The 11,063-nt window shown below is 44.1% G+C and overlaps 1 protein-coding gene across 1 annotated transcript in view; it reads right to left on the bottom strand.

The window, feature by feature from the left end:
- Positions 1-10,242, bottom strand: part of LOC308515026 (protein mono-ADP-ribosyltransferase PARP14-like) — a 60,388-nt gene extending 50,146 nt beyond the window's left edge. Inside the window, exons 1-4 of the mRNA XM_081085434.1 lie at positions 9,989-10,242; positions 4,918-5,051; positions 4,145-4,178; positions 476-712 (exon numbers count right to left, since the gene is read on the bottom strand). Coding sequence (XP_080941560.1) covers positions 476-712; positions 4,145-4,178; positions 4,918-5,051; positions 9,989-10,175 — 592 coding nt within the window. The 5' untranslated portion in view covers positions 10,176-10,242. The remainder of the gene's footprint in view (positions 1-475; positions 713-4,144; positions 4,179-4,917; positions 5,052-9,988) is intronic.
- Positions 10,243-11,063: the final 821 nt, after the last annotated feature.

Below are 11,063 nucleotides of genomic sequence, written 5' to 3' on the forward strand. Positions count from 1 at the left end.
GTACCTGACTTACACTAACAGCACTTGAGTGTTTGCTAGTATTATAATTATTACCTTCAAGTCCAATTTGGTAACACAGATCCATATTTACTTCTCTCAATGAGGTAGCACATGAAAAAACTTACCCCTGTGATCAGAATCACTTTAAGATCCATGGACTTCATTAGATTTTCATTTAGGTTCTCTCTCTCTCTCTCTCTCTCTCTCTCTCTCTCTCTCTCTCTCACACACACACACACACACACAAACAAAACTCATACAATAAATTCAATTCATTAAACATGCCATAATTTGGATTCACAACAAAATTGCTTCTCTTTCAAAAAAAAAAAAAAGGATCTATATTAACTTGGCGTCCTCTCTTACCAGCTACTAACAAGAGTCCAACTTTCAGAGACATTCCATTAGCTGGGTGTCCCAAATCTCAAAAGTGCTGTGCAAAGAAGACTGAACATGAAGGGTCAGTCCATCTTACCTATGTATTTTCGAAAGGTAACTACGCCGACATCAAAATCTCGTATTACTTCCACTTCAAAATCATCACTGGACAGGCCACTTATGTTCTCCACCAACAAGGTTAGCATCATGTCAGTCACATTTGCTTTGAGATTTTCAAATGCAACCAAAGAGGGAATATTTTCAAATTGCTTTGGGATATCTTCCATTTTTTCTGATCTTTTGTTGAGAGAGATTTGTGTATCTTCTGATGCATCTGATTTTAGGGATACAAAAGAGGTAAAGATATTATATTTATCTACCATGTTTTCAGCAAAGTAAATTATCATAAGACACTGCCCTCTTTCCTTCCCAACCTCTTAGCTAGCTCAAATAAAAACAGATCTTAGAGGGCTTTTAGCTTAAATGAATTGTGATGATGATGTTCAATTTTATTACACCTCTTTCTGCTAACATATACTTCTATGAGAGCACCATATTATAATTATTGAACTCAGTTTCTCAAGGGTAAGGAACATGTTTATGCATCCTGGTATTGCTAGCACATGGTATATACTTGAGTTTCAACGAGTGTCTGTTGAATTGGAGATTTAGTGCTTGGACCACTGGAGGAAAGCAAGAATATCTGATGATGCCAAACATGAGCATGATCTAACACTTTATGCCCTGAAAAGCAGTAATTCCCATCAGTGAAGAGAAAAAAAGATGCTTGTACTGAATGACTATGGGATGCACAGAGACGGTTAAATGGCCTAGACTCTAGAGAGCTATACGTGTACATCAAACTCAGTGAATAGCAATCACTCCAGCCAGCTTGTTCCTCCCCATTGTTGACCGTAAATGAGTTACACATATGCACAAGGTCAGTCTTACTCTATGCTTAATCCAGTGCAGAGAAGCATGATGGGTATAATAGTATCTTTACACATTCTTTGCACAAATATACAGTTGGAGCCCTTAGCATGTTAAAGGTACTGGATATGTGGAGAGGGTACATACAAAAAAAACATTGGATAAGGAACTTATTTTCTAATGGAGGTATTCAAGAAAGATAAGAAAAGAAACTGACATTTGTAAATGTTTACTATGGCAGGATAATATTTCATGTGCTTATCAAATCCATTTTGTTTTCTTTCTGGGAAATATTGCCCAGACTTCCTACAGTTAAGTTCCTATAGTAGAGTTCATGTAGCTAATGGAATATGAGAGGAAGGGGTGAATGCCACTTCCAAGCATGACCAATATGTGTCTCCTTCATACGGATCTCCATTCTCTCTTGCAGTGACCTTGCAGGCCATGTATCAAGGGGTCCTGGATTCCCAAATAACTGCATAAAGCAGTCTACATTCCACCCACCACCCTAACTGCCAACTACACTGCACTGTAATCTGGGGAGTTGTTTGTTACAACAGTTAGATCACCCCAGTAAATACACACACACACACACACACACACACACACATGCCAAATAAAAAATAGCTTGAGGATTCAATAGCAACATAAACTACCATTCAATGAGTCATGAATGACAAATCAGGATAAGTACTGGGCTGGAAGTGAGGCCCTATGAGTTCAAAAACCTGACTCTGCCACTCTTTAGCCATGTGAGCTTGGGCACATCTCTTAATTTAAAAATGAGAGTATTGGACTGAGTGAATGATAAGAGCCTTGCTAGCAATACAGTTTTATCACCCCACTATTAGAAGCTTCATCACAAGAGAGGCATTGCCATATAAAGAGCACCAACAATTAAGTCAGGATTCCAAGAAAGAGAGATAAAGGGATTGGCTGGCTTGGAAAGGCTTTAGAGAAGAGGAGGAATCTGAGTAGATTTTGAAGGGTCTATCAGATTTAGGTAGAGAAATGTGGGATAGAGAGTACTGTGAGCAGCAGAATACAAGCAGAGGATAGTGTTGTGCCAAACTATTTAGGAAATGGTGATCTGACCAAAAAAGCTCAAGGAACTCTCATGTACAGAGATGTAAGAAATGAGGCCAGAAAAGTCAGCTTCATCCAGAATAGGGTCTGGACTTTATCTTGCTGTTGGTGGTAAGGTGAGCCAGGGAAGGTTTCTGTGAAAAAGATGACCAGATATCCAGCAATACAAAGGACTGGTTAGATTTAAGGAGAAGGACATCAGGTACAGAGAGACCAAGCAGGGTATTCCTGCCATGCTGGCTTTGTAAAGTGATAATGGGTGCCTGGGGTGAGGGAGGAATGAATGAGACCAACATATGTGAAAGCTTAAAGAAAAGACAGATTTCTAGTAGGTGATGGGCAAACTGGTTATGCACTTGAAAAGAAATAAAAAAGACAGAAGAGGGCACTGGTTTGGAGGCAGATGACACACATGGATTCACACACATTGGCGCTAACATACTTTCCAACAGAAATGTCAGACACAGCTCTGGGATTTAGAAGAGTGTCTAGGCTTGAAATATAGACTTGGAATAAACGGAATTTACTGACCACAAGTGACCAGAATTTCTCTGCTCTTGTTCGACTCTCTTCTCCTAGTTCTTCCACTTGCTGGTTTCCAAATTTGAGCTCCAACCCAACTCAGCGTGGCCTGAAACTGTATACTGGCTTAGTGCTCATACCCCCTGATGTTGGTGTGCAACCTTCCCTGTCACTGCCTGTCAATCTTTAACCTGAAGCTATGGGTTTCAGGCATGCCTAGTTCCTTCATGGTGCTGTGTCCTCTGCTCTCTTCATCCCTTAGATATGGAACCTTCTAGGTAACCACCCTCCCTCATCATTTTGCTTACCATTCCAATGAATTTCTAGAGTTCTGACAATGGACCCAAGGCCCTGAAATGACCCCAAGCTCTCATCCTAGTGCCATTTTCAAAAAGAGAAAGTTGCCAAAATCTAAACATGTTCTCAAGACAATTTCTACTTTAGAAGAAAATATTTACACATTTTTTTGGAATTTTCTTTTCCCTAAGATCTGGATATGTATCACTTTATCTCTCTTGCTCAGCCATTCAACACATTTCACTCTTTCATCTCCTTTATAACACCATGCTTAGCCCAGAAAAGTGGGGTAGAGGTACTGGCTTCTTTAGTAAATGTCAGGGCCACAGGCTAACACCCAGACACTAATTAAGCAACAGACTCCACAACAGCCACTAGGTGTCGGGCTCTATCTTACAGCAGATGGAGGAGAGGAGCTGCTGCTGCTCTGGAGGGTTGCACCTCATCCTGCACCCAGAACTCAAGCTTTCATCCACAGAGGACCCACACCTTCCTGTAGTGACTCCTGAGGACAGCACTTCCCACACCCAGTGCTCAGTAACTGACTTGGCCACAAACAGCACCCACTGATACGTCATGTACTTGCTTCTCAATGGCAGCTTGGGCACAAGTGGGCTCTAAAGGTCAGTTCATCACCTTCCTCCAGGCCCTCTTAGCCCTCCGCTCAATTGCAAGGAGTCTCCCAGTCCCCACAGAGAGAGCTGTTTCCATCCTTCTGACCTGAGCCTTTACAGCTCAAGTGGCTGCCCCAGTGTTCACCCTCTGAACAGCTGGCTGAGAGTATAATGAGAATGAACCCAAGGCACCACCAAGTTGAGAAAAACCTGCCTTGTGAAGTAAAGAAGGTAAGGATGATGTATGTCTACAAGTGCCATCTTTAATCAAAACAAAACTGCCTCCTGAAGGCCAGTCATCTCAATTGAGACCTTACCTGATTCTTTGTCATGTTCTTTGGCCTTGGATTCCTGAAATTCAAACAATAAAGTAGCATTCATAAATTGCCAATAATCCAAATTTCTTTACATTAAGAAAATGTGCCTGAGACAAGCCTGGAGATATAAGGTCAGCAGACCAGTAGTGAAAAAATACAGCAATAATGCTTGTGAATGACCCCCCTTATGTAGTGGCACCTCCAGTTACTCAGAACAAAAATCACTGGCAAAAACTAGTCTCAAATAACAGAAACCCCAGTGATTACCAAGTGTCCGGGGCATGGGGTAAGATCTGCATCTTTTCCCCATTTAACATTTATTGAGTCTTTCCCATGAACACTGTACCATTTGCTTTACACAGGTTGTCTCATCCAACCCTCACAACAATCCAACAAACCAACAAGGTAAATATACTATTACTATACCATTTTAGGAAATATTAGTACATGCAGTATGGATCGCCATCTCCTCAAAACAATGTAAAAGTAAAACTAATACAGCAAGTTCCAGGTTAAGAGCAACACACAATTTTATATCTCAAACCACCCTTATTATAACCCCCAAATCTTGACTTTTCTGAAAGTGTCTAAAAGCAAACAAAACGTGCCTCCTCCTTCATTATTCCATACCTGTCCCACCACATCTGTAAGTTGCATTTCTCACTGTAGTTTGATTTATATTTTTTGTTCCACTAGGTGTTCCTCATTGTGCTTCCCATCCCACACACCTTGGGAGAACCCCCTACTTCCTGGCTGCTCGCTCCTTTACTTACCTTTGCTGGAATTTTCTCCTTAGAGGCATCATGGACTTCATTTGGATCTGGAGGCAACTTGACCATTAACTTAAATGTTCCTTTTCCTGGCAATGCTAACTCATGGTTCTCTCTCTTCAGAACATTCTGCCGCACTGAAATATCAAAAAAGAAGGAGGAGAAGGAGAACCATCAAGCAATCTTTATTCACAAAATTATTCCGTATTTCCAAAGCCTTTGTCATCATCAGTCAATTTTCAGTCATTTCCCCAAGAGAGACCTTACGTGGGGGAAAAAAAAGGAAAAGTTTATCAAGCAGTCATGGATTTGAATTCTATCTTTAAACTTATTTTTTTAACCTTAAGTATTTCCGGAGCCTCAGTCTCCTTGTATAATAAGCAATTAATAATGATTGTATTATATGGGTGTTATGTGGATTCAACTGAAGAAACATAAAGAATGTAGTATAGTACCTGATGCTCAGTGGGCACTCAGAAAGAAAGCAATATTTATTGTACAGTAAATGAAATTATTACAACATCCGTCACGGTGAGCCTGTGTACATTGGGTGCTGGGACATGGCATGATAAAAGCCATGTTTAAGGAAGGTGACTCGGGTAACCACCAGGAGCAGAATGGCCGGGATCCTAGTTTAAAAGTTTTTCAATCAATGCTGTTAACTTGTGAAGATAAAAGCCTCACATCTGATAGGAAAAGGAAAAGGAAAAAATGGATGGAGAGATTTAAAAACAAAATCGCACATCAGGCAGCTGGGCTGTAGTGAAAAAAACTGAACAATGCACATGAGCATTCAAAACACCTGGATCAGAATTCCAACTCTAGGTGAGTGACATTGAGAAACTATCTTCACGTCTCTTAAATCTGTTTTCTCATTCAAACCAGTGTTCTGTGAATGAATTTTGTAACACACACAAGGGGTATGCAAATGAAAGTTAGAATTATAAGAGGCAGGCAGAGAAAGAAAGGCAAAGCTAGTGTATCTCACAGTGTGGAGAATAGGGAGTGAGTTGAGACAAGGAGATGTAGTCGACATAGTCAGATGGTACAAAAATGTCAGGATGAGGGGAAACTTTGAGAGTTCCCTACTGTTCACTGTTGTAGCCCTGCCATGAATGTTGGGTTACCAAGTTGTATTCTGATATGGTTGGCCTAATGAGGCCAAAGATACAGGTAGGAATCTTTTAAAAAGAGTAGCTTAAATAGCTTTCCCACCTCAACCATCCATGGAAGGATAGGATGCCAATAGAATGAAACAGACCCCAGAAATAATATAAGACTCAAATTTCACTCTTGATGGGAGGAAAGATGTCTTCACAGAGACTCCTAGGGGGCTGCCCCAAGCTTCCATAGGGTCTGGATAAGAACCCGGTGCCAGAGGGGAATCTAAGTTTTGTAAGTCAGGTTGTCCATGGGCCTCTGTGATACCTTCCTTTTATTATTCCCTAGACTTTGGTAGAGTCCTATCCAGACACTTATTTTTTTATTGATATCAGAGAGGAAGAGAGGGAGGGAGGGAGGGAGGGAGAGAGAGAGAGAGAGACAGAGAGAGAGAGAGAGAGAGAGAGAGAGAGAGAGAGAGAGAGAGAGAAACATCAATGATGAGAGAGAATCATTGATCAGCTGCCTCCTGCATGCTCCCTAATGGGGATGGAGCCCACAACCTGGTCATGTGCCCTTGACGGGAATCAGTGGAATCCTGGCCTGGCTAGGGCCACACATTTAAATGTGCCAGCCTGGCCCTGGCCTGTGTTGCTCAATGGTAAGAGTGTCGACCCTCTCATGGAAAAGCCAAGAGTTTCATTCCTGGTCAAGGGCACATACCTGGGTTTCAGGTTCCATCCCCTGGCCCCAATCAGGGCGAGTGCAGAAGGAAACCAATTGATGTGTCTCTCTCACACCAATGTTTCTTTTTCTCTCTCTTCGTTTTTCCCCTATACCTTCCAATCAATGGAAGAAAATATCCTTGGGTGAGAATAAATTAAAACAATTAAATTAAATTATAAAATTAAAATGTCAGCTTGGCTCAGCTGGTGTGCTCAGTGGTTGAGCTTCAACCTATGAACCAAGAGGTCACAGTTTGATTCCCTGTCAGGGCACATGACCGGGTTTTGGTCTCTATCCCACATAGGAGGCATGCAAGAGACAGCCAAACAATGATTCTCCTTCATCATTAATATTTCTATCTTTATCTCCCTTCCTCTCTGAAATCTATTAAAAATAAATTAAAAATAAATAAATGTGCCATTCTGTTCTGTGTGCAATATGCAAGGGCATCACTACTTCAAGAGGGCAGAGGGTAGCAAGATCAGTAAGTGCTCCCCAAGAAGAAAAACCTGAATCTGGGAGGAATAAGGCTGAATCTCTGATGTCCAGCCACCCTGACCTATGTCCTTTCTGCACTAATCTCAAACCATCCACACTTACTGTTATTAATGGGTTTCCTTACTCCAAAGAGACTGACAATAATCAGGAGCCAAATTATGACCAGAGAGGATGATAAATGTCCAAAAATCTCCCAAGTCAATGTACACTCAACTTTTCAGAAATTCACTTAACTATATAAAAGTAAGATGCAGCTTCTCAATAGTTCAGGTTGCTCTACAGTCATTGCCACAGAGAAATGCTGGTGGGCTCAGCCTGATTATGTGAATTATATGACTAAAGGCATGTTTCACGACAAGACTGCACCTGCTGAGTTAATTTCCTGGTATGGAGGGGATGGGTCTCCCTGTAAAGACAAGATCTCCTGCCCTAGGACTGCCAGGGCAGGTCATTCATTGTTAGCAAATTGCCTGGCAACTTGCTGCTGAGAAAGCTGCTTCTAATAGGAAACCGAAACTGACTGGGACTTTCCACTCCCCAAGACCTTTGATCATAAAAGGTCATCAGTTGCAGGGATTATGAGATGTCTGTGCTGAGGGTAACACAAAGGAGCCATAGGAGCAGCCTGGGGGTAAGAGAAGGGAGTTGTGGGCTAGAACAGGTGAAGGAAGAAGCCTGGCAGGAGACTGAAATAGGTTCTAATTTGAGGGCTAGAACAGAATGATGATATCATCACAGAATAATATTTTGCACTGGTTGTATTTCTATGCTGCGTGTATTTCCTATAATGGGCTCCCATTTTGTTCATCCAGGAACATCAACAACCAGCATTCTCAAACTTTAGTGCCTCAGAGTCACCGAGGGTGCTGGTTCAAAGTGCTGATGCCCTCACCCACCCTCACTCAGGGTTCCTGTGTCTCTAGGACAGAGCTGGGCTGTGTCTGTTTAACCTGCTGAGGGTTAATGAGATGCTAAAGAAGAAAGAGGAGTTGCTAAGGGCCAGAATCTTGGTGATGCTAACAGTTGGAATCAAAGTGGTAACATCCCTTGAGAAAATGACTTATATCGTACAGCTGCCCTTCTGTGCATTGCTTGGTGAAATTAATCCTGGCAAAACTGTGTACCTGTTTCCATAAAGCTCTGGGCCCAGCAGGTCTCCTGTCTCCTGCCCCCTGCCCGCCTCACTTCTTTCACACTCCTCTGTGTACCCTTTCCTCTCTGGGTTTCATCTTTCCTTCCTGGATCCTTGCTTAAAGCTTTCCAATTGCTCTCATGGCCCTGTAAGCCTCCTTGCCTCTCCTCTGGCCCAAATGCTTCTCAAATCCAGGGAAGGAAAGCGGGATTAGGAGTTGTCCACATCCTCTCCTGGGAGATTCCAATGGAAAAAGTGTGTGCTCCAGGAGTGTCTGGTCACGTGCTTCCCCCTAAAGGACCTGGTGACTGTCTTAAGCAAGCAGATGTTTGATATTCGTACTCCCCCTTTCTTTTTTGTGTGTGTTGTGGTTGTTGTTGTTATTGTTGTTAATCCTCACCAGAGGATATTTATTCCATTGATTTTTAGAGAGTGGAAAGGAGGTGGATGGGAGAGAGAGAGAGAAACTTCGATGTGAGAGAGACACATCCACACAAGATAGAACCTGCAACCCTTCAGTGCACTGGCCAATGCTCTAACCACTGAACCCACCAGCCAGGGCCTCCCCTTTTCTTCAACAGCTAAAGCAAGCAGGAGGAGAGAACTCAGCTGCTCAATTGCCAGTGAGGGGGGAACTTCCCCCTCAAAAGCTCAAAACTCTCAACCTCCTTCAACCCAGTCTGAGGACCAGCCTGAAACCAAGTGACAGGTATCAGCGAACAGCCAACAAAGACAGTGGTGATCAGGAGCAAGCTGTCATCTCCCTCCAGTAACTCTATGTTACCCAGGCCATGTGATTTTAAGCAGGCCTCTGACCCTCCCCAGGTGACCCCAGAACCAGTGGGAAGCTCCACAATACATGAGGAAATCTCAGGGCTCCTCCCATTGCTTAGCACCTTTCCTTCCTTCCCCTCCCCCCTAAATATTAACAGAAGAAGAGGGGCTCTCCCTCCCACCCTCTCAAATGCACTGGCCATTCCCAGAGAATCAGTTACCAAATCCACAACAGCACACAAATATGTCTCCCCAGCCCCACACTGACTTTCATTGTTAAGGACTCACTTGTCCTCACTCAGAATAACTGCACGGGTCTCTTCAAAGGTCTGATTTTCATGGTCTCTCCCAACAGAAACCAATGTGCCTATTTTCAATCAAATTTATCTCCCTAACGTATAGTTGGACTTTCATCCCTGGAAACTTTCTCTTCTCTTAAAATCGTGTTCCCATAAACCTTGGGAGTTCTAGAACTGCTGCCTTAATAAGCAGAAGACCAAGAGCGCAAGAGATGTAACTCTGCCATTAGCACTCTGGGTATTAATACATTAACGCACTATGTAGCCTTGTAAAAGGAGGCGAGTACCCGGGCTCTCAGCGCCTTTCTGTTCTCCCTGGCGCGGTTCTGCCCCCACCCGCCACCTCAGGGCAGAGGCAGCACCGCTGAGTTCCTAGAAGCATGGGGCAGAGGAACGCAGGGACCCCGCGCATTTCTGGTCCATTCTGCAACCCGCCCACCGCCAACTGCTGCTGCTGGAGCCGGTCCCGCTGCGCGCCCCAGTCCAAGGGTCCCCACAGGGAGAGCCCCATGGTCTCCTCTCACCCCGCCCCGGCGCCCCTCACCGTCAAGCGGGTGGAAGAGCACTAGGAAGCGGGCCGGGCTGCCGGGTTCCTGTTGGACCTCACACTCCCCGCCTCCGGATCTCTTCTGGCTCTGGAAGTACAACTGCAACTTGGTGATCAAGCTCTTCGGGGGATCGGGACCCCAGGACCCCTCGACCAGCAGCGGGAAGTAGCCGGGCGCAGCCATCCTCAGCCCTGTTCAGGGCGGGACTGCTAGTCCAACCCCAGCTCAAGCAGTTAACTTTGCCTCTTTCGCTTTCGTTTCAGGGAAAAACTCCTCCCCGCTCTTATGTTACTGCCTTTGGCTGTAAACAGCAACTACAGATTTGATGAGTCACCCCCTCAAATTCTTAACTTTCATCTGGGCCCCAGGGCAAGGCCATCCAGGTATTTGGGTGAACAGGGGTCCCTAAACCCAGGGCTCATTTGCCACACACACAAGCCACAGGGGCAATCAGCAGCTTTCTGTCACAAGATTTCCTGCAGCTTTATTTTTGCCTCAACAGGACATTTGACAAGGAAGCAAAATGGCTCATCAAACTGTGGATCTTTAGAACATTTGGGGTCCATTTGGGAACTTCTTTCAACAATTAATGAACTGTGAGAATTTTACCTCCTTTTCCTTCCTTTGCAGTTTGTTCTTGGATCTGCTAATATTGTTTGTCTAGAAATGGGAGGTGGGAGGGGAGGACAGTACATTCACAGGTTTTTTACATAACATTTACAAGGTGCCATGCTCTTGGGAGGGATTTAACAGATGGACACAGTTCCTGCCCTCTCTGAGCTCAGGAAGCTGCGGGACAGAGGACTTAGGACACAGGGGAATGAGTGCTCTTGGAAGAAATACAGAGGTGTTCACAGAATGAAACAAATTAGGACAGGCTCAGGGAGGGCTTATGGGCGGTGAGGTGTAACCTGAGGCCTAAGGATGATGGGGGATAACCTTGGAGGTGTGAGAAGAGGGCATGCCATTGTGTTGTACGTGTACAGAACCACTGGCTGTTGTGTGGCAGCTAGAGAAGAGGCAGGGAGACCTCCCAGTGGCTACTGTGTTGTCCCAGGTGGGAGATGGGAG

This window comes from Myotis nattereri (genome assembly GCF_964212035.1).
Source record: "Myotis nattereri genome assembly, chromosome: 3".
Classification (NCBI taxonomy): domain Eukaryota; kingdom Metazoa; phylum Chordata; class Mammalia; order Chiroptera; family Vespertilionidae; genus Myotis; species Myotis nattereri.